General features: G+C 36.4%; 1 protein-coding gene across 2 annotated transcripts in view; it reads left to right on the forward strand.

Moving 5' to 3' along the window:
- NOL4 (nucleolar protein 4) overlaps positions 1 to 25,269 on the forward strand; it is a 417,756-nt gene that overhangs the window by 95,051 nt on the left and 297,436 nt on the right. For both annotated transcript variants that reach the window (XM_030292187.1, XM_030292189.1), the window contains exon 2: positions 3,965 to 4,114. In XM_030292187.1, coding sequence (XP_030148047.1) covers positions 3,965 to 4,114 — 150 coding nt within the window. The remainder of the gene's footprint in view (positions 1 to 3,964; positions 4,115 to 25,269) is intronic.

Consider the following 25,269-nt stretch of genomic DNA (forward strand, 5'->3'; position numbering starts at 1 on the left):
TAACTTGCATTTATATATAAACTTTGACTTGTCAATTTCTGCAAAAAACTAGCCAAAATTTTTAAATGGGGATTACACTGAATTTGTAAATAAGTTTTTGGAATATTACCATCTTAACAATATCAAGCCTCTGCTCTGTGAGCATAGGCTATTTTTCTATTTATTTGGGTCATTAGAAGTTTTTATAACAATGTTTTGTAGCTTTCAATGTATGAGGCTTGCACTTCTTTTTTAACTTTTTGTCTAAATTTATGTTTTGTATTCTAATTTTTAGATGCCATTGTAAATGAAATGATTTTCCAAATTCATTTTTGGGTTTTTTATTGCTAATGAACAGAAATGCAATTGATTTTTATATATTACTTATGAACCTCAAATTTGCTGAACTCAGTTATTAATTCTAACACTTATTTGGTGGATTCCACAGAGTTTTCTATATACCGGATCATGTCATATACAAATAAAGATAGTTTTTTCTTCCTTCTTTTCAATCTAGGTGAACTAACTTACTTTCTTTCTTTCTTTCTTTCTTTCTTTCTTTCTTTTCTTTTCTTTCTTTCTTTCTTTCTTTTCTTTCTTTCTTTCTTTCTTTCTTTCTTTCCTTCCTTCCTTCCTTCCTTCCTTCCTTCCTTCCTTCCTTCCTCCTTTCCTTTTCCTTTTTATTTCTTTTTCTTTCTCTTTCCCTTTCCCTTCCCCTTTCCCTTTCCCTTTTCCCTTTCCCTTTTTCTTTTTCTTTTCCTTTTCCTTTTCCTTTTCCTTTTTCTTTTCTTTTTTCTTTCTTTTGCCTAATTGTACCTCCAGTAAAATATTAAATAGCAGTGGCTAGAGTAGACATTCTTGTTTTGCTCCTATTCATAGTGGGAAAGCATTCAATCTTTCATTATTAAATATTGGTCATGGTTTTTTTTATAGATGCCCTTTATCATGAGAAAATTTCTTTCTAGTTTATTAAGAGTGTTTCTCAGGAAAGTGTATTGTTTTTTGTCAAATGCTTTTTCTGCATCTATTGAAGTGATCTATGCTTTTTGTCCATTATTCTTTAATATGGTGTATTACATTAATTAATTTGGGGGGCACCTGGATGGCTCAGTCAGTTAAACATCTGAATGTTGATTTAGGCTCAGATCATGATCTCGGCTCAGGTCATGATCTCGGCTCAGGTCATGATCTCCCAGTTCATGAGATGGAGCCCTGTGTTGGACTCTGTGCTGACAGCACAGAGCCTGCTTGGGATTCACTCTCTCTCCCTCTTTCTCTGCCCCTCCCCAGCTCCCACATGCACACACTTTCAGAATAAATGTATAAACTTTAATTTTTATATGTTAAACCAACCTTGCGTACCTGGGATTGTCCTACTTGGTTATGGCAATTTTGAGTTTTAATGAGTGTGGATGTAAATTGAACTTCATCACAATTGCAAGCAGATCCATATGACAGAAGGATAATAGGTGATGTCCCTTCCCCAATGCATGTGATTTCAATATTATCTTGATTAACACTGATTTCTTGAAAGTATACTAACTGTTAACCACTGATGGTGAAGCATTTCCTATATATGTTCCCATAGCCCAATTTATACCTTCTGTACTCTAATTCTGTACTCTAATTCATACAACCTGTAGTTATATGATAGCCACCTAAAAATTTCAAGTCTTAATCCCTGAATTTTGTAAATGTTATCTTGTTTAGAAAAAGAGTCTTCATAGATGCAATTAAGTTAAGGATAGTGAGTGAAGAGGTTACCCTGGATTATCTGGTTAGACCTAAATGCCTTCAGATAAAATGAGTCATTAAGAGAAAGAGACACACGAAGGAGAGACACATCAAAAAGAAGAAGGCAACGTGACATGGCCTCAAGGCATGGAATGCTAGCAGCCACAAGACTGGAAGAGACCAAGAATGGATTCTCCTGTAGAGCTGCCTGAGGGGGTGCAGCTCTGCCACCATCTTTGAATTTGGACGTCTGGCCTCCAGGCCTATGAGGAAATAAATTCTCTTGTTTTAAGCCTCCTATTTGTACTAATTTATTACCAAAGTCACAGGAAATCAGTATACACCTCTAACAATTATGTTTGATATTTTTTTTCTGTACTAGACTGTGAACTCCACAAAGACCTTGATCATCTGTCTCATACACATTGGTAATTTTAGTGCCTAGTAAAAGGCTTGGCGATGTATTTGGTCTTTCTGGGATAATTGTTGAAGGAGCAAATAAGTAGGCTGTGATTCCTACGTTGCTCATATTTTATTAACTGTATACAGTCACTATGTTTCTGATTATCCAGCAAAGGAAACGAGAGGAAACTGTAAGTTTTATGAGTTGGAGAAAAGACAAAATTTTATGTGTGTTTTTGCTGGTGGGAAGAGCTAAAATTTGGATATCTAGCCTAGGAACAGTGGATGTTCTCTGAGGAGTGGGTGTAGGTTGGAGTGATTGGGGGATGGGCATCTGAAATGGTGCTTCCCAGGCACTGTACTCTAAGCTACCTCAGTTTTTTGGGGTAGTTACAGCCATGCTTCATGCAGTTTCTCTGTACTTTCACTACATATGCTGGTCTTGTATCACAAGACATTAAGGGATTATCCATGAGACCCATGTATAGAAGAAGAGATGGTTTAAGATGTTAAAGGAGAGAAGTGAGAAAGATATAAACCTAATGAGGAATCACCTGCATTCTAGGTAACTGTGGAGGAGTGCTTCAAATTTAACAGAGGTGAAATACACAATCCACATATATTTGAATATATACGCATTTGAATATATATGTAGTTATTTAAATATATACGTATAGTTATTTAAATATGCCATTTGACTCATTGACTGCATAATAATTTAGCTCAGATTAATTACTCTCTTATGCTGTATACCAACATTAATGCCTACATCATGTTATTTCAGATTATGCCTCGGGGTCCACATAAGAACATTGTGTGTGTATGCACGTGTGTGCATGTCTGCGTTTGCAAGTAGGAAACGCTTTCATATAAGATTAAATGTCTTTCTTGTCTAATTCCTAATTTCTTATTCTTTTCTTATGAATTTCTTCTCATCATTTATGGGAGCTTTTTGCTACACTTTGTACCACCATGGCTTTTACCCTGTGTGAATTCCCACTCACATCAAATTCTGTTTCTTCCAAGAAGCTACCTCAGCCGGAGGTGATACCTTTATTCTTTCAACTCCTATAGTATGTTGTTTACATTTTTATCCCAATCATTAAAATGACAAGAGCTGCTATTTGTCAAGTGTTCACTATATGCCAACCCATTGGGTCACATCCTTTTCCTATGTTATTTCATTTGATTACAATTCTGTGAAGCGGCCTCTATTATCTCTGTTTTCCAATTGAGAAAACTGAAATTTGAGAAGAGTGAAATTTAGGGGAATTTCAGTGATTTGCACAAAACATACAATTTCTGAGTGGAGGGTCCAAAGTTCACACCTAGACTATCTCTAGAGCTTCCATTTTTAACTTGAACACTTATTGCCCCTTAGTCTAATCTTAAATTATATGGTGTTTAAGGTTAGGGATTCCATATTATTTCTTTTATTTCTCTAATAACAGCTTCCAGTACCCAGCAACTCAATAAAATTGATTGGATGAATGAATCAATATTTAGAATGAAATTATTGTAGTAAAAGTTACTAAGCCTTAAAATATGTTTTAGAATAATTTAAGAATGTTATGCTGATGGCTATAAAACTTAAAAGATGTTATTTATGGGTAAACATGATCAGTATGCCAAATATCTTTTTTCATATTTCTTAAAGTTCTATATGTAAATGTGTGAAATTATGCAATATTCACTCACAAGTTTTTAAAGTTTCCTATCAGATGATTTGGTTCAGTTTATCAAAATGTTTTTGTTTAATTACCTCTTTGTGGTGAATATATATTTCTTTATTAATTTTGTGTCTTTTATTTATTGATTGATTGATTGATTGATTGTTTTTTTTTTCCAGGATGGTGTAGGGGTAGATGAGAAGCTGTCTTTGCGGCGGGTAGCTGTGGTTGAAGATTTCTTTGACATTATCTATTCGATGCATGTGGAAACAGGGCCAAATGGAGAACAAATTCGGAAACATGCTGGACAAAAGAGAACTTACAAAGCAGTAAGTTAAAAAAAAAAAAAAGACAGAAAATAGAAAGGCATGCATTTTGGAATTTGATATTATGTATGTTTGTTGAAAATGGTTTAAATATTTATAAATAGTCTATCTTTAATATAAATTAGACCATATCATGGTCACACCCAACATGTAAACTATTATTATTACTGATTCTGTTTTGGTCGTATATGCACTAAGTCTGTTGCATATAATTTAAATCTGTCTCTAGCACTCTCATTTTGTTTTCTTTAAATATACATAAAATGTGGTAGTCCCAGTCAAATGCCCACAAATGGAAAGATATATTTGTGTTACATATTCAATACATAATGTATATTCAGATCATAAATATATGATATATGGACTGGGTCATATGAACTTTTGTACTACCACTATAGTCTTAACATTCCTTCCTTTCAAATCATATTGTGTATTATAAGTATTTCCATTTAATACTTATATTCACATGGATAAGAAAATTTGATGTACTTTTCTTGTGTCACCTTATATTAAATACATTTGTCCTGAAGAGTATGTATTTCTTAATTTTCCAGAGTGGAGGATTAAAATATATGTGTTGTTTTCATAGATCCAATGCCCTTGAACATTTTAAAATGAAAATAGACAATTATGTATATCGTGAATTATGTGGAAAATAGATTTAATTGTTAGATATTGAAATATTTTCAAAATGGAGTTATATATTATTTCTAAAGTTTCTAATTATATATACAGTTTGACCTAGACATTTTAATCTAGCTTTTATTTAATCAAACATTTTATGAAATCATCTTATAGATATTTCATCCTTTCTGGGAAAATTGAACAGTAAATTATTCTTTTCCAATATGAGCAAAGTATACATCAGAAGTGTTTTATCAGCAATCAAAAATAATATCCTTTTTTAGAATTCTTATTGAACTTTGCTTTTGGCTACCTTTTTATTGACTGTTTTCAGCTATATTGATACACAATATCAGTCTGGATCCATTTTTTTTTCAGATACAGAAAAATGTGTGAAATGCTCAAAGTTTCAAATACAGGTACATATGTTTGAAAATTAGCTACTGAGCATAAGAAATAGCTTCTTTTCCATAACTATTTTTTGCTATATTTCCAGGGTCATATTGAATCTTTGTAGTTGCATAATAACCCCTAATACATGTTGTATTTATCTCTCCTTCTCTATGGTTTTGTTTCTTGGCTGTTTCCAAATTGCATGGTTTGTGGGCAGGCACTATTGTAAGTTTCCTTACATAATTCTGCCACATAAACTTTCTTTTGACTTACATATCCTAGGAGACATTCTTATCATGACTAATGGCAATGGCCTAGCTTCTTAAAATATTTTTATGTAGACTAATATTACTGAACATACTCATTTTGCTTGTCTCCTAAGCCAGGGTTTTATCTTTGGATATTGGATATTAACAGGAAAAAATATACATCGATCTACTAATATCACTAACTGTGTACCCTTAAGATAATGCATTTTCATGAAATAGCTACCTGAACTTGATAGAACTTCGTATGGTAGGAATGCATAAGTTCAGTTGTGAAATGGAAACAAACGTGTCAACAAAAAAGTGGCTTCATTGTCAGTAGTAGTGTGGCAGCCAAATCTGTTTAGGTGCCAAAAGCAATTTAATATGATTTAATCTTTGAAGTGTATTTATTAGACACCTTTAATTGAAACGGAAACATGATGTAGACCCAACTCTCACCGTTTTCTTAGATGAAATGTAGGGAATGTGATCCCTTGCCATGATTCTTGCTAGACACTTCCAATAAATTGGTAAACATGTTTCCAACATGTATTATTTTGCATTAACATTATGAAAATATTGTATGCATTTTGGGGTGGAAATACCAACTTTGGACATATAAGTAGCACTGAAACATCATCCATTCCCTCTTGAGAACATCCTATTTGAAGATCTTTTCCCAAGTTTATTTTTAATTTCCACATCTAAGATATTTTCACCCTTCACTAATATCATGAAGATTCTTTTTGGCATAATCTTTTACCTCCTGCTTTCTCTTAATTGAATCCTAATTAGGAAAGATTTCCATTTTATAGAGTAATAATACATTATAGAACAAAAAGAACCACTGCAATGCCAGCAAAACTGTGCATATCACTCTATAATAAATTAAGTCTAATGTTAAAATTTAATATAAATGTTCAACTAACAGGGCATAAAACTAAATGCAACTTGAAATGGAATGGTTTAGTGGTACTAGGGCCCTACACTGTTGGGTCAGTGTTTAATTCTCAAGACTAATGCTAGAATTGGCTAGTCACTGGTAGAATTAGCTAGATACCAATTGCAATTACAATGGTTCCCATTAAGATTTTTTTCTACTTCTAACACATTAGTCATAGCGCATGCATGATTATGTTTATTGACCTTTTTTCTCCCTTTTGCTACATGGCCAAGAAATCATACTTATACAACTAATCATTAAAGCGTTTCATATTGTTTTAATAATATTATCAATAGATTTAGTGATCATTTTATTTACTTTGCCTTTTTTGCAAATCTTTCTATGTTTTCACTCTGCAGGAAATGGTGGTCCTTTAATATTGGATTAACTTTTGAATGCTATTTGTTTTTATCTATCTGCGGTATTGTCATTCCTTGAAATATCTAGGCATTATACAACTTAACTATTATTGCAATCTGACCTGATTATAGATAAAATTGGAGGGTATGTGTCCTACTCATGAGCTCTTTTTAAAAATCCACATAAAATGACACATTTTAGGAATATGTAAAGGCTATCATAATTATTTTGTTCAGTCATTGGGGAATTCTAGTGTCTTTTAGGTCTTTGCTTTTTTTCTGCATTTATCCTTGCATATGTATGAACTATTACTGCTGCATTAAATGTATTTCCTTCCTTATATTTGACTATAGTCAACTCTTGATTATCTGTATGAACAGAATGGAGAGGAGGAATGGCTCGTTCAAATATCACTTACATTTGAATTGAAGATAAATCTTTGTACTGAAAATTGAATGTTAAGTGTGCTTAGTAATTTGGAAGTTTACTCCAAAATTAATGATGTAACATTATAAGAAATAATTGTGAGATGTCTAGTCTTCTAGTACTTAGTTCTTCCCAACTTCTGCCCGTTCTTTACCTTTGGAAATATGTCGCTCTTCTTCAGTTATCTTTTGTCACTTGTGTTTTATCACAGGCTAAGCACAGCTGCCCTTCCAGTAATATTTCTTAAGTTAGGGTCCAATTAAAGGGTTAAATTTCAAACTCTTTCTTCTACATGTAAAATAGGAGGAACTGGTAGAAATCTGGGAACTAAGGGGAAAAGTTGGTGTTTTCAATAGAGAGAACAGTCTGCATATAAATGTGTACACACACACGCACACACACACACAACTTGTAGTGTGATACAGTAAACCTACATGTATTATTCACATACATAGCTGCCAGTAATTACATTCATTTAATTCAGAGCGGAGAACATATGCTGTAGCTAAAAAAAAATAGGCTAGAAGCCAGACAAACTCAGTTTCAGATTTCAAATCTAGCACTTCCTATCTGTATCAGTTTTGGCAAATTATTTACTTTTTTTTCTCCTCCTGTTTCAAGGGTGATAACAATATGCATGGTGTGGCGAAATAAATCAGTTCATATGTGTAAAGTGCTTGGTACATGGTAAAGTTTGGAATAATATTATTTATCCTTTATCCAATCACTACTCATGTTCCAGGTAGAAGAATAAGCAGGACGATTCCCATAGATCTGTCATTGCCTTAGTTACAATTATGGATATAATCTCCTTTGCCCGCCCCGATGCCTCTGTGTTGGGAGATAGGAATAGTAATAACTTTTCATGCATTCTTTTGTGTCACATTCTAGACATCAGCATCCCTGGAAGTCCACAGTGTAAGTTTTATCTGAGGTTTCACTGGGCAGAAGGGAGGCATGAAAGCAGGCCAGGGTTTCCATGTTTAAGAGGTCTCCTGCTTCATGGAAGTTTATGAGAATTCCATTCTTTTTATTTGCTCTTTCCAAAGTTTGAGTCTGTTAAGTTACTTTCAGATTAATTTTTTGAAAAAATTTTAAAACTGGCTCTCTTTAAGGAATGTGTTTTCAATATGAATTGAACATCCATTTGTAGGGATGTACTATAGAAAAATAATGTATCGTGCAGAATGTATTATGCATTCCTACTCTGAGAATTGAAAAGGTACATCTTTATTCTGTGAGACCTAGAATACTTAACCAGTTTCTCATGATATGTATGTAAAATTTTCTAGAATTCTTGTCAACTTATGAGACTAATGAGAAAAATTTGTAGCCATTCTGGTGTGAAAAAATAATACTACACTAAAATTTAAGAGTTCTAAACAATTAATTTAACCACTTTTTGGCTGAGGCTACAGTTTACTCAGATACGAAATGAGGGGGCTACATTTCAGGTTTTTTCAAACTCAAAGAATAACTCCTGTGTTATTGGTGTGTATGGGGCCGTCACTGTGCTGGAGACATAAGAGATAGTAACCAAAGTGAGTAAATTGGTTTGCACCAGAAATGTCCAAACATAGGGAATGTATCCTGCTGTTACAAAGGCAGATTGGCTGATAAGCATAGAATAGAGCTAAAATATTCCTGCTCCACTCTGATCCAGAAAATTCTTCTATAAATAATCATAATGATGATGATAAGAGCAGTAATGAAAAGGATCTATAGTCATTGGACTTCATATTTCCAGGAATTTAAAATAGTAATCAAAGGAGAAAGTCCATAAAATATTATCAGTGTCAGCAAATCTTCACTGCACTGCATTTTTGTTAAAAATTTTGCAGTAATCTGAACCATGTGACGAATGAGCAGCTCCTTAGTTATTATGGGATTTTAAGCTGCTGCACCACACATACGGCTATACCCCAATTGCATTTATTCTTGTTAAGAACGTGATGACTTTGCTATATATCCCTTTTGCTTATTCATGGTTTTTTTTCTGTACCTTTATTATAAACATGAATAATCATGTGAAGATCAGTGTTACCTGTCTTATGGTCCTATAGTCTGAGACAGCGTTTAATAGGATTTGCTCAATCTTACTATTGAAAAAGAGAGCTACCTATGTACTTCTGTGATTAGTGCCAGAGAGGCTTTGCTCTCCAAATATTTTTCCCTTCCCTATCACAGTGCCTCAAGTTTTAGTTAGGATTTAATTTACTTGGGTTAAACCATGGCTCCTGTATCTTTATACAGGCTTCAAATATCCTTGAGCAAGAAAAGCTGGAGAGTAAATTAGGCTTCTAGCAGTCATAGACACTTTGTGTGATCATTTTACACATTTGCCTCTGTCGTATCTAGCTGGGTTTAACTCAACCATAGAGAAGTATACGGGATGGGAATGTGTGTTGCCCTAAATAAATGTTTTGATATATGGCACCCCAGGTAGCATAGGATCTGCTGGATTTTTGTATGAGCCCTAGTCTGGCATTACGCTTACATATAGCTTTTGAAACATGTATGATAGTTAGAAGTTGAGATCTCATGTCATCAAGGCAAAGATGAAAAACCTTTACAAACCTCATTTGAAAATATTTTCCAAAAAGAGGATACCATTTATTTTAGTGTTTTTAGAACGTGAGAACAGTGTTTAAAAATATGTTAGAAAGGTTGGGGTGCCTGGGTGGCTCAGTCAGTTGAGCCTCCGACTCTTGATTTCAGCACAGGTCATGATCCCAGGATCGTGGGATCCAGCCCCTTGCCAGGCTCCACGCTCACAGTGTGGATTCTCTTTCTCTCTGTCTTTCCCTCGGTGCCTCTCTCCCTACTTGCACTCTCTCTCTCTAAAAATAAAAAAACGGAAAAAAGGGCACTTGTTGTATGAGCACTGGGTGCTGTATGTAAGTGATGAATCACTAAATTCTACACCTAAAACTGATATTACACTGTATGTTAACTGGAATTTAGATAAAAATCTGGAGAAAGGAAAAAATTAAAAATTGATGGGAAGTATTAGATTTAAAACTCTGAAACTTAAATCGGATTTTCTAGTAAAAAGTACTATCCAATCATGATTCACTATAATACAATAAAATGTGTATGCTTCTGTCTCTTCTCAATCCCTTTTACTATTTTCAATTCTCTCCTTCCTTGCCACAGATTCAAGTGCATGGATAGGGTGTTACTGAAGCTAAGTGTTGAGGAAAATGTTCTCTGGGACCTAGAAGTTAATATTATGCTGATAAGCCATCTTCTTTGACGTAATGCAAAGAAATTTCAAAGCAAAGTAACATAGCAAATGAATATAGGTTCCTGCCTTGTTTATGCAGGGAACATTTTTTTATTTCATTATTATAAACTACAGTGGCTTTAAAAAATTTTTTTAATGTTTATTCATTTTTGAGAGACAGAGACAGAGTGCAGTCAGGGGTGGGGCAGAGAGAGAGAGAAAGAGAGAGAGAGAGAGAGAGGGGCACAGAATCCAAAGCAGGCTCCAGGCTCTGAGCTATCAGCACAGAGCCCAGCATGGGGCTTGAACTCACATACCTTGAGACATGACCTGAGCTGAAGTTGGACACTTAACCAACTGAGCCACCCAAGCACTCCTACAGTGTCTTAAATAAACAATTGTTCTGGATATCAGATAGAGATAGAAAAAAACCTTAAAATTATTCCAGCTTCAAATAATTTTGTAAACATTCTCTAATATTGAATTCAACGATGATATTATGAAATTATAACTAGTTTATCCTTGAGAGTTTATGAGTACAAAACATTTTCAATGATAGATATTTTATGCTACTTGGATAAGGTTCCTTTTTTGTTTGTTTGTTTTTGCGTTTTATGACTAGGTAGATGTTGAAATAATCACACAGTTCTTGATGATGGGGGCACCGTATCTGTTTCTCATACCACTGTGTCAAAGAAGGCACTCAGTTGTCGAAGGAATAAATTCTCCTTGTCTTTGTGAAGCCCTTGCCTTTTTGATACCAACTAAAGAGTATAAAGATGTTACTGTCACTGGGAATAATGAAATAAGATTAGTAGTGTATCCCATGGCTGTAAAGACTGTGGACTGCACAGCCCATGTTGACCTTGAAAAGAGCCCCAGATTTATGCAATTTTGTAGGTTATGAATAGGGTAAAAAAAATATTTTAACACAAGTGCTTCTCATTTGCTTTTCAGGCAAAACTTGAATATAAGAAAACTTGATAGCTCCATTAAATAATGCTATCATCTTTGGGGTGTCTGGGTGACTCAGTCAACTAAGGGTTGGACTCTTGATTTCCGCTCAGGTCATGATCTCATGGTTCGTGGGTTCCGCCCCCGCATTGGGCTCTGCACTGATAGTGCGGGGCCTGCTTGAGATTCTCTCTCTCCTCCTCCCTTGTTCTCTCTCTCTCTCTCTCAAAATAAATATAATTTTTTAAAATGATGCTATCATCTTTGAGGCAGGATATAAACACTACTTACTTTTCCAGACATTGGTTTATTTTTATCAGATACTTACACCTACATATTCCACACATACACACATATATAGGTTTTAGGCAGGTGATTTCTAAGTATTGAAAACATCTATTAAATTTAAACATGGTACACATAATGTTAGATCTACTTTTATATTAGAGCAGCCATACTATTGTTGAAAACTAAAAATAATTTTCAGCCTAGTAAGTCAGATGGGTAAAACATCTCAGAAGGAAAAAAAAAATCAATGGCAAGGCAATTAGAGTTATTATACAACCATTCTGAAACTGAATACTAGTGTACTGCCATTCATCAAAATTGATTTATTTCTCATATAGGTGTAGTTAAAATTATCACAGGTGGGCAGATTAATAGTGCAAATCCATTATACTCAGAAGCTGTCTTTTTGGTAGTGGAAATCGTCAAAAGACATAAGAACTCACCGAAACCAGTTAATCATCAACTAATGTCACAAGCCCTGTCGTTAAGAATTTTTGTATTAAACGATAATGTCCCAGTGAATAGATCTATTCCTTGAAAGGGAATTAACCTTTTGGAGAAACTATTAACTCTTAATGTCCAGCCTGGTAAATTGCTACTTCGGCGCACCCTTGTGGTGAAAGTGAGCCAGTGCAGCTTTACAACAGGATGATTAATGCCTACCAGCTGGTGATTCTCACTCAGATCCAGAGATTTAGGTCTTCCCTGGTGTGGTGATGGTATAACAAACAAAAATCTCCCGAGTTTCTTCAAGCATATGCATGGGTGCACCCGTGTAAATACTTACGTAAGTATTTAAAAGGGATAAACTATAACAGGAAGAAGAGACAGGATGTGGATGACTAGGATGAGGTAATAGAGAGAAAATGGTTCCCGTTTTGATGTCAACCAGACTTGTTTTGTTCTTATTTTTATTTTTTTCTCTACTGTGAATAATGCTGCTCTAAGCATTTGTGTCAAGTTTTTTTTGTTTGTTTATTTTTGAGAGAGAGAGAGAGAGAGAGAGAGAGAGAGACAAAGCATGAGTGGGGAGGGGCAGAGAGCTAGGGAGACACATGATCCAAAGCAGGCTCCAGGCTCTGAGCTGTCAGCACAGAGCGCTACCTGGGCTCGAACTCACAGACTGTGAGATCAAGACCTGAGTGGAAGTCGGATGCGTAACCAACTGAGCCACCCCGGCTAAATCCCAGATTAGGTAACAAGTTGGACTTGTATTATGTGAAGGATTTTTTTTTTGAGGCTCAGAAATAATATATGTAAAAATTTTAACAGTAGTTCCTTCAAACATGATATTATATTGAAGGGAATGGAAACTTTTTTTTTTTTTTTGATGTGGAGTTTCTGTGGGGTGACAGATTCTATAAACAGCTTCTTTAAAAAATTATTTGTTTATTTAATTTATTGATAGAATGCAAGTGAGTGAGGGGGAGAGAGAGAGAGGGAGGGAGAGAGAATCCCACCAGGTGCAGAGAGAGAGAGAAGGGGAGAAATAGAGCGTGGAGTCCGGAGCCGGGCTCCAGCTCACGTGAAGCGGGGCTCCAGTTCACACGATGCAGGCTCAAACTCATGAACCATGAGATCGTGACCTGAGCCGAAATGTGATGCCTGACTGGCAGAGGCAAACAGGTGCCTCTACGTAGCTTCTTACTAACTAGCTTTTGAAAGATCTCTTTCTTTGTATCGTCTGTGCTCCTCTTTGGCCTATGGATAACACTCACCCATGTCTTTCATGCTTGACTTTCCCAGAATTGAGATTATGATTCACTGGCTTTATCAGAAACAGGTGTCCTTTCCTGATAGGTAAAAAAGAGACCAGCCTTCACCTGTTCCTTGTCTGTTCACCTGCCCTACTCCTCCCCAGCCCCCTCTTTTTTCCGGGGAAGTCCTCTCCAGTCAGTACATGGCACAGCTGTACTCCTTGGCTACAGTAATGGGAAAGGAGGTGAATCCCAGAAGAAACTGACTTAGCTGCCACTTTTGAGAATTAGGAACTTTGACCAAGAAATCTCTCTCTTGGTATGCTTTTTCTCTTAAGTAGGGAACGGGTAAACATGGTATCTTTGACCTATGTATCCGTTAGTTGTATCATTATTTGTATAATCTAAGACAACATTTCTCAGTCTGGCTCTGTAGGTCTTTCGGCGGGCAGTTGGCTTTGTCCAAATACTCCAAGCCATTTAATATCCTTCACCCCTGAATGTTATGTTCCAGCAACACAAGCCCGGCTTCCTGTGAGAATCAGAATGCATCCCTATTCTCTATTTCTGGTCACATCTATAGCACAGTAAACACACCAAGTTGAGAGATGTTTTCTTCTTTTTTAAAAAATTTTTTAATGTTTATTTATTTTTGAGAAAGAGACAGAGCAAGAGTGGGGGAGGGCAGAGAGAGAGAGAGGGAGACACAGAATCTGAAGCAGGCTCCAGGCTTAGAGCTGTCAGCACAGAGCCCGATGTGGGGCTCGAACTCACGAACCATGAGATCATGACCTGAGCTGAAGTTGGATGGTTAACCAACTGAGCCACCCAGGCGCCCCGAGAGACATTTTCTGAAGGACACCATGTGGCCAGTTCTCTACTTAGTATCTCAGAAAATTGTTATCATTATTTGCCGGTTGTTGAGCAATTCAAGAATTCAGACTATGATTTCTGCATCCGTGGCACATAGTTATCCTCTCATGACTGTGCACTTTGCCTGCACAGATCTTTGAGGGTTCTGTAACTTACTGGACTCCTGAGTAGTGAAGTCTAACCTTCTCCATTTATTCCCATTTCCCCTAAGGTGCCTAATTCTTGCCTGCTTTAAGTACCTGTGGCAGTGGTATTCTTAGGTACCTATTTCAAAGGAAACACTGCATCCCCATTGACCAGCGCACGTAGTAGTAAAGGTAAAGTTTAATAGAGGGGGTTGCAGTCAGAACCAAGGGAGAGCTTGAATGTGCTGACGAATTCTAGACCAGGAAGTTTGAATTCTTTTTTTTTTAATGTTTTTTTTGTTTGTTTGTTTTTGAGAGAAAGCATGAGTGGGGGAAGGACAGAGAAAGAGGGGGACAGAGGATCCAAAGAAGGTTCTGAGCTGACAACAGCAAGCCAGATGTGGGGCTCAAGCTCACAAACTGTGAGATCATGACCAAGCGCCCTGGAAAGTTGAATTCTAACTGGTCTTTCCTAACCCCAGTAAATGCACTAATATTTCATATTATAAACATTTTTCAGAAAAAATCAAGAGAGGAAGTAAATTCCCCACAATTCCCATGTGTGTAATTGTGTGTTTTAATGTAGCTGTTCGTACTGCAAGTAATTATATAAGCATTTGCTTTGCTGAGTCATTTTATTTACATGCAATATTTAGGGATTCTCTTTATTTTACTATTAGGAAATGTGCATGAAGAAAAACTTTTCACTGCCCATCTGCTCATTTTTTTCCATCTAATATAAGAATTCTCTGTTACGACAATCTGTTCCTTAACAGGCAAATATTCTGACATAAGAAGTGACAAAAATAGCATTCACAACTTTAGAGATCTATCGCCAGTTGCTTCTCTCTCTTTTTGATGGTGTCTCATTTGCTCAATTGATGATAACTATTTTAATTATTGTAGAAAATACAGCTCCAAATTAAAGATGTGCATCATTATAAGAGAGAGAAAACAGAAAGAGAATAAGGTTCTTTTTTCACAAAGCAATGCAGCGAAGTTTGAACGGTAATCAATGAAGCAAAAACTGTTTCCAGGAAAAGTTAATGAATTATAATTAAATTACATCACATGCTACTTCTTGTTTGCCTATGCCTTGATCTCCTAGTGTGTGATGTTGTAGTGCCTCATTCATGTGCTTTGCCCTGGAATGCTGTTCCCTCTCTGCTTACCTCCTCAATTCACATCAGGTGGCGGTTTTCTGTGCTTCTGCCCAGGCTGAGTGTCTTTGCCCTTCGCCTCTCATTCTAGCATCTCCCTGTCCCTGGAGGACACTGACTTCTGCCACTGTTCTGCCTTCACCATTCATTCCCCTCATACTACATCCGATGCATTTGCTTCTGGTTTTCAGATCACTTTGAGCTGTCTACAGTTTGACCTGAACTGTCTACAAATATCCCTGCCTGCATTAGGCCTCCTTTGGATTTTCCAGCCTTCGTTTTTAAATTTGACCGCCTATGCAGCATCTTCTCTCAACCCCATGACAAAAATCTTTGCATTGACAGACTGCATTCTTCTGCTTCAGACCCATTGTTTGCATTACCTATCACAACCCCTTAGTGAGTTATCAAGTCAATTTAGTGGGTTGTAAATCCTTTAAAAGGATAAAATGGAAGGAAACAGAAATGATCAGTTTTAATTTATAAATGTGTATATGTGCTAGCTTATCATATAAACTATATTTAAACTTGTGCTGTTGGTCTTGAAAGTTGGAAGGCATCACTTTAAATGGGGACTGTGATTTCAAATTGCCTCCATACTTTCCAGTAATCACTTCCACTCCCCTTGGCTCTCACTTCAGCTCTTGGTACATTCTTATATTTTCCTGACGTAACAATTTGTTTCAAATTTAAAATCATCTTCAGGCTCTAACCCATATTTTCACTCATCTTAGATAAATGTATCCTGTGAGATTAGCAGATTTAATGAATAGGACAGAGGATGCCCAGTTATATTTGAATTTCAGATACACACTAATTTTTAATATGTTTGTCCCAGTATTGCATGTTTATGTGGGATTTATATTTAGCTGGGCATGCTGTGTTTTATCCACTATCATTAATCCTATTTAAAAATCAACACTAGACCCTAAGGGTAGAAAAAATTTGTGGTGCCTCCCCCATCTGTAACTAAAAATAAAAACAGTCATAAGCCCCAAATACGTGTAAGGATGATCTGAATTTGCCATGTTACACTCAGTTGCTTTTTTTTTTTTTTTATTAGAAATTAAATTCCTCCAGTTGTGAAAAATAATAAAGTAAAACAATCCTAAAACTCAGCACTAGATGTTCCTTTCTGGGCCATTCCATCCCCCTCAACTAAGTGAAAAAAGCAAGGGGAGCTGGTGAATGATCCAAGAAGAAAGAAAATGATCAGACAAGAAAGAAGGAAAAGGAAATGGACCATGCTGACTGAAAATAGCACATGATAAAAGCACCAGAGTCGTAGCAAATCAAGCAATAGTGCAGGATTTATGGGAACTCGAACAAAACAAGAGATTCCTGTCGGGGAGCAGTGGTGACTTTGGGGATGGAGTGCAAATGCAGCTTCAGCTGGTTTCGATATTGGAGACATTATTAAGGTACGGGGATTCGGTTGGTTGTTTAACAGACATTTAGGGGTCAGACAGATACAACCTAGCACCAAATGTTTCCAAACAGTACTGAGGGTTTTGACGCAAAAATTGTTGAGGTCCAGAGTGAATGCAGTTTTGATGTAGGTAAATGCCTGTAAGCCAAATGGCTGGCTTGCAGTCTATTTGAATCTTACCACACATGCACTTTTTACCTAAGAGCATTTATGTTGAGTCCTGATGAAAGCGTTTTTCAGGATGACTTCAGAAAGAATCAAATAGTAATAGGTGACTCCAATAATTTGATATATCCAGGCACATTAGTGGTATAGAACCAGATGTAGAAGTATTCAGGGATAAGTTTACTATCTGTGCATTTTGGTAGGTATTTGTTCAATAAGTAAATGTTTAGGTGAAAGGTGAAAGATGTCTTCATCTTTGTTTTTTCTTTTTTTTGAAAGAGAGTGTGAGCAGGGGAGAGGGGCAGAGGGAGAGAGAGAGAGAGAGAATCTTAAACAAGTTCTGTGCTCAGTGTGGAGCCCAGTGTGGGGCTCGATCCCATGACCCTGGGTTCAAGACCTGAGCCGAAATGATGAGTAAGATACTTAACTGACTGAGCCCCCTGTGTGCCCCATAAATGTCTTCATCTTTGAAAGACAGCTTCCATATGCACCTCTGCAAATTAATACTTATCTCTGTGGAAGTGCAATGATGCTCCTGCTCATCTTTTCTCATGCATAAAATGGGTAAAAGAGAATCCATATAAATATAAGAGCAAACCACTGGCTGGACATTTCAATTTTACAATACATGTAGAAAAATGTCTGAGCCAGGTGTTAGAGCATTTGCAGGATTTTTTTCTTTTCTTTCTTTCTTTTTTTTAGCCTTAATTTCTTCCTTTCAAATGTGTTCAAAGATACACAATGTGTAAAGTAGATAAAGGCAGGGTAGCCCTTGTTGAATAGAAGATATTACCCCGAACTAAGGCTTCCCTTCTCCCAAAAGAGGTGTGCTGCTATTTCTTTATGAATCAGGACATATGGGGTCTTTAATAGCATTTAGAGTTATAAGCTTTATTCAATTATATTTCAATTTCATTTTATTTTTGGAAATTTTTATTTATTTTGAGAGAGAGAGAGAGGGAGAGAGAGAGAGAGCGTGCGCACATGAGCAGGGGAGGAGCAGAGAAAGAGGGAGAGAGAGAATTCCAAGAAGGTTCCATGCTCAGCGCAGAGCCCACGGTGGGGTTTGATCTCATTACTGTGAGTGAGATCGTGACCTGAGCTGAGATCAAGAGTCAGACGCTTAACTGACTGAGCCACCTGGGCAGGCCTAAATGTTACTACTTTTTAAAACTGCAGTTTAGGGGCGCCTGGGTGGCGCAGTCAGTTAAGCGTCCGACTTCAGCCAGGTCACGATCTCGCGGATCGTGGGTTCGAGCCCCGCGTTGGACTCTGGGCTGATGGCTCAGAGCCTGGAGCCTGTTTCGGGTTCTGTGTCTCCCTCTCTCTCTACCCCTCCCCCGTTCATGCTCTGTCTCTCTCTGTCCCAAAAATAAATAAACGTTGAAAAAAAAAATTAAAACTGCAGTTTCTATAGTTGTATTATCCATTTCTATACATTGCAGGTGGTTTGTGATAGAGGAGCACAGTATTAAATATCACAATACCAAATATAGCAAGGTAAGCAAATTTCACTAGGAGAATACTTCTAATTTATTTTTTGTTCAGAATCTCAAGAGTGTTCATAAGAGAAGATAGCAAAAGTTTATCTCCGAGGGCAAATTCTTCCACAAGTTAGTGCATGGTATTCAGCAACAGACATGGTTTTAATTCCAGTAAAATAAAAGTATTATTGCTATTCTCTAAATTCATTTTACAAAAAAGGCAAAAGTAATTTTAAAAATAGTATGATTAGACCAGTTTTATTTCCTTAGAGACTCAGTATCTGAAATGGAGTACACTATACCGAGACATCGAGATGAGGAGTAATGTAACTTACGATGAAATTCAGCACTTGCCTACCAGTTTTCCAAATTACTGATACTTAGTAACATTAATTCTGGTTTGTTTTGTTTGGGAAAACCTTACTGAACCTAGGACAAAATGGCGTGATTTTGGTGGATAAATCTTTTGACGTTAGCTGTTTTGTTTTGCTTTAAGAAGTGTTTGCTAATGCTCATGATTTCCCAGCATCATGTAGTGTCTCCGTTTCAGCTCATGTGGCAGGCTTGAATCTTAAGCCAAGAATGCCTTCTCCACTGGTGAATTTCCTTCAACAATTAGAATTCTTACTCCTTTAGAAATAGGCTACTCATACTCCTTCTCGTACATTCTATTAAAAGCAGAAGCCCTATGCATTTTGTTCCCGGCTGTTAAATGTGGCAGCATTGTCTCGAAGCCATCACTTTAGCCATGGGTTCTGCTGAACAGCATGTTGTTCATTTCCTCCAGGTGGAGCTCTCCATCGTTACTGCACAGTCTGATGTGTTTCTTGTGGAACTTTGTAACCTGAGCCAAGGTACAGAGAATTGGACTGCCCCTTGTATTCAGAATGTCACCTCAAACCAGTTACAGCATCTTAATATTACAAAGAACCGCACACTGGGGGACATGATAAATATTTCAGCATATTAGCCTATGCAGTGACATTAATATTCCAACTCTTTATGGATGAGACAGTGTCTCTCTATTTCTTTTTGAATGCTAATAAGCAGGAGAGGCTATATATACAGTGATTAAAAGGATCGTCTCTGAAACCAGATTGTCACCTGAATCCTGTCTCTTTACTTGTTTGACAAGTTGTACAACCTCTCTGGAGCTTAGTTTCCTCACCTTCTAAACAGAGATGACGGTGGTAATGACAGTAATCTCTTCCTGGGATCTTTGTAAGGATTAAAGTGTAAAATCCATGTAAAATCCTTACTTAGCATAACCAGTGTTTAGGGACTCAATTCATGGAAAACTTAAATGCACACGTATTGTTCAGGAAACATTTCCTTTTGTGTAAAACAGCAACAGTGAGTTATAGTTGGCATACATTGAATGATATCTCAATTTTGAGAATTGTCCACTCTACAATTTCAGGAACTAGAGTATTGCGGATATATGTACAAACTGAGGACATTTAGAGCACTTTTCCACTGAAAATGTTCAGAAATTAAACGGTTAAAATTAGAGAAGAAGAGGCTTGGGACCGAGGAAAAGAGACATAGAACAAAGAGCCCTGTTTTAAAATCCTTCTCTGTTAGCCATGTTGCTGTCACAATTTTATGGCTCGCGTTAATGAGCTGAACTTGCATCCTATAACCGTGAGACACACAGTCTCAGAAACAACAGCAAAGCAGCAATTTATTATTACAGTGTTTTGATTAACTTCTTCCATTTTTCCAACTCGATGTTACTTCAAGTATTCAGATCTAGGTAGGAAAGATTTACTTCTGAAGACAAAGCTCTGCTCATCAAAAGTAAATGTAAGAAAACTTCAGGAATTATATACTATTGAATTTGTAAGATAACATTTGCAAATCAATTTAACTACAGTTGGTGTTTTAAGTTTTTTTTTTTTTATTTTTAAATTAAATTTTTACTAGAGAGCATTAGCCAGGAGAGAGGAGCAGAGGGAAAGAGAAGGAGAATCTTAAGCAGGCTCCACACCTAGCATGGAGTCCGATGCAGGGGTCGATCCCACAATCCTGGGATTATGACCTGAGCTGAAATCAAGAGTCGATGCTCAACGGACTGAGCTACCAAGGCACTCCTATTTCAGTTCTTTTGGATCGCTGACAATTTGACCTTAACTGAGCTGTGCTGAGAGGAAGCCAGAATTTGGCTTTATAGTTGTAAGGTTTTGAAAAAATGTGGTTTCTTCTTTCTTCAGAGTGGCAGGGACATGGGCAAAGTAAAATGCCCATCCTCTTTTCAATCATAAAATTTGCCAGTAAACTTTTCAGAAATGTGTCCCGGATTTTTTTTTTTTTTTTCTGTTGTTGTTTTAACCCACAAGTGGAAGATTGGTAGCAGTGCCCCTTATGGCCCTGGATCATTAGGCCTTCATCGGGTGGATCTGTTTATCGTTAGATTACTAACGTCATACTATCTTTGCTATAGAGGCCTAGTTTATTGTATAATCCATCAAAAGATGCCTCAGTTCAATTATTTTTATGTAGAAGTATTACCATATTTTTTTTTGTTGTTGTTGGGAGAGGTCATTTCTATTCCTAATGTGTGATAATTTGGTTCATGATATTCTTCATTGTTGACAAAGTCCAGTTTTAATGGACTTAGAATGTAATATTTTCATTGTGAAAACAGTATTAATAATGTCCAGTACAGAGAAGAATTAAGGTCTTTAGAAGTGGTAAGTAATGAAAAAATACGTTGTGCCCCAACATTCCCACCCCGGAACCACAAACTTAAGAGGGGTAACAACAAATCTTCAGCCGTACCTCAAGTTTAAGGACGTTTCACAAGTGCTGACTTTGTCCTGTGAGACACTTTGAAATCTACAATTAAAAAAAAATCTATTTCAGTGTTTCTGCTTTCTTTGGACTCTAAGCATTTGTCTGTCTGTCAGATAAGCTCATCATGGTCCGTTCAATTCATAGAGATAGACCAGGATTTGGGAGACCAGGATTTGGGAGACCCAAAGCCCTCTGCTTTGTCCTTTGTTGCATAACAATGACAACTCATTTCATCTCTTTATACCAGTCAATCCACTTATCAAAAAACTACTGTGAAATCTGTTTAGTTACCGTCTAACGTAATGATTGCAAAAAGTCAATGAAAAATACAAAGCATTACATAAATCTAAGAAAACAAGTCTGGATTCATAGGAAAAACATCTTCTGAGGAAGAGATGCCTCACAGTAGTTTACACGAAAAATGATGTTTGGTATTACTTCGTAAGTTTCAGCGTGGCTAGGTTCTAGTCCGTCCTTTGGATGTTAATTTCTAGTATAAGCAGTATATGTGGTTTGTCATAAGGCAGTTGTCCTTTTAGTGTTCACTGCAGAGAGAGCAAGACTAATATCCATTCATGTTACGTTTTGCTTATTACCAAAAAGATGCAGTGTTTCCTCATGGAAAAATTCAAAGTAAATACTCTCTATCATTCCAAAATATAAATACAATTCTAAGAATACATTTTCAAATGATGTGTCATCCTCATCAGTGTTCTAGAAAATGTTCCATACTCTATTCAAAGTTCAATTTCTATCCTAGAAACAAGTAAGTGATTAGATTTGAAGAGTGGGTCAAGGAAATAGACATTTATGAATGATTATAGCATTTCATATAATTAATTATAGTATTAGAATGGTATTTCAAGTGTCTGAATCAAAATATTTTTTCAATTTTCGTCCCTTCGAAGTTTTATTTGCAACTACTATTACATACTGCATGAAGGATGTTAGGACTTTGATGAATGGAGAGCCTAGAAGAACACATCCCTGTGTTTTATCACCATTTATGAATATCTATTTAAAGTTGGTTTAGCATTTCCAACATTCACTCCCAGCAAATGGAAACAGGGCCTTTCATTAGAGAAGGAGCCATAAGGGCATTTTGCCCCTGCCTCAGTTTCTAAAGAGGCTTCACGTGTGGGCTTTCAATGTTATTTCTAAATGGGGTTACAGGAAGATACCGACAGGATCAAAAGACAGGGCTTTAAATATGAAATGTATTTATTCAAATGTACTGTAATTTAAGAGCTTTTTAAGAGTATTTCTTCATTTTTACAAATATTCTAAGAACTTCAGCCATGAAGGTTGCCTAGGATCCTTAATTTCAAAGAGGCCTGGGAGGAAAAATTCTAGATAAGGAAAAAGAAATTATTTTCCTTCTTCACCTCATGGCAGGAGAAATATCATTTCAGAAATAAGTGTAAGATGTGAAGAATCTGTTCTGAGGGTCTTTTCTCCTTGGGCTTAAGAAGACTCCGAGGTTTGTGGGCCCCAGTGAGCATGAGGTGGGGAAAAAGGATTCAAGGAGAGTGGGATGCCTTGGCTGGTCTCCCCATAAAGTGGATTCTGAACACCAAGAAAAGTACCCCCAAATAAATGCTTTTATCCACTGATATAACATGTGGTGACATGGCAAGTGCTGTGCCAGCATAATACCATAGAGAATGATGTGATAAAATACTTGCTAAAATTTCCTTTCTAAGATACAAAGCAGGATTTTATATTTTTTTCCATGCTCACATGTACACATGAACACAAACATATTTGTGACCATTACAGTTACTCATTTCTCAGAGTTAAACTATTAAAAGAAATGTAATGTGATTAATAATGATTCTAAAACAATTGGTTTGGAGCTAAGTAATGCCAGGACAAGTAATACGATTGGGCCAGGTCAATGATAAATCCATCTAGAAGGGATTCCTACACAAGCGCCCTATTAGCATTGGGAAATGGGAAGATTGTGGAGAGCATCAAGATGCTGGAAGCAAACACAGGGTGTCTTCAACTCCACATTTACTCATCAGTTTTTCAATGGAAGGTTTGCCTTTTATATAAGTAGATAGGGTTGTAATAGAAATCCTCTGAAAATCAGTAGAACATTCTACTCAAATCCTATTTGTTGAAGAATTTAGTGGACGGCCCCATTAGTTCCAATGGACTATAACTTCATGTGAGTTAAAATATTAGGGCCAGGCATGCATCGTGGACATTTGTTTGTAACTTCTGAATTACTTTAACATAGGTTTTTGGAGTGTCAGAAAAATGATCTCCAATCAGATTAATAAATCAGGCAAAGGTGTGAGTTCCTTCTATAAAACAGATGAGTAATAATCAAATGTGCTTGTGTGTGTGTGTGTGTGTGTGTGTAGTTAGGAAAATATAAGAGAAAGGGAATGAGAATTTAATTTGTGTATGTATTTCCTTATTCAATAATTAATATAAAATAGTTTGATGGGGGGCACCTGGGGGGGCTCAGTCGGTTGAGTGTCCAACTCTTGGTTTTGGCTTAGGTCATGATTCCAGGGTCGTGGAATAGAGCCCCACATTAGGCTCCACACTCAGTGGAGTTCTTCCCCTCTGCCCCTCTTCCCCACTCGTGCTTGCTCGCTCTCTCTCTCTCTCTCTCTCTCTCTCTCTCTCTCTAAAAATATAACATAAATAAAATAGCTTGATGAAATACTTTCAAGTTGTTCTGTTTATTTTTCTCTCACAATTCTTTGTACAGTGTGAAGTATTTTTTTAAACTGGACAACATCTGAATTTACAAATTATAGTAAATTAAAAACCCTAGTAAAGTTGAATTTTAATTACCTGTATATGGATCATCCATGATAGACTTTAATTGTGGACCTGTACCTTCTCTTTGGTATTCTTGTGGCTTTTTTGCCCTGATCTAGGCTAACTGATACAAACTGACTTTATTATTAAATGCAAGGCAAAGTTTGCTTTATAATTTTGAATTTTAGTGCATGGGATTTCTTCTATGTTGTGCTCTTTCTACAGCATGAATAAGTAAAATTTGACCCCATCATCATTAACAGAATTGGTGTAGAATTGTACTCAATTATACACAAGGTGCATATTTCCTTTCTACAAGCTTCAAGTGTGGTAGTGTTCATAACAGCTGTACATACACCTGAGAAATTTTCTTTGGCATTTATGTCTCACTTACAACTCAACTTGTTTATTCTTCTTCTTTCTGGTGTATTTCATGTACCCGTGTTAGTGCTGTGGTGGAAGATTGATGCCCTGCATCACACTTCTGAGTAGTGCATCACACTGTCTGAGTCAGTGTCCGCTTTTATTTAGAGATATTTAACAATCTGTCAGCTTCACTTAAGTTATTGGCTTTGATGAGAGAAATACCCTGGATTTGGAAAAATTAGTATTTTAAAAATGACTGATAGGAGTATTGATTTCTAATGGGATCTAGATCATGATTCTGATAATAGAAGCTCTATAGAGTGTACCGGAGAAGCTTGCTCTGATAATCAGCCTGAGCTTTTGTGGACATAAATTTTGAAACACTGACGTAAAATAACAAATGAAATAAGTGGCCAAAATGCATTTCCAGGTGTGTCATTTTCTGTGGAAGGGATGATTCACTGTAGCAAATATATACATGAGTTCTCTTAGAATTTTCTGTTATTTTGACTTAAAATGTTTTAAAAAGCCGTACTGAAGAAGTGCTCACTAATGCAAAATCCAAAGTTTAGTGTTTCTAGTTGGGGCTAAATTTTTAAAAATATATGTAAATTGGATAAAACTTTGATGGTGCTAGCAGTAAGTTTAAAAAACAATGTTGGCAATTTTTCATAGGAAAATTCACTAGAATATCTGCACACTGTGATTACGTTTCCTAAAAGAAATGCAGAAACCTAAACAGATATCCATCCAGATGTGGGTGATGTTTTGTTCTCCACATCACATTATTAGCTATTACTAAGAGACACGCAATCAAGTT

This window comes from Lynx canadensis, chromosome D3 (genome assembly GCF_007474595.2).
Source record: "Lynx canadensis isolate LIC74 chromosome D3, mLynCan4.pri.v2, whole genome shotgun sequence".
Classification (NCBI taxonomy): domain Eukaryota; kingdom Metazoa; phylum Chordata; class Mammalia; order Carnivora; family Felidae; genus Lynx; species Lynx canadensis.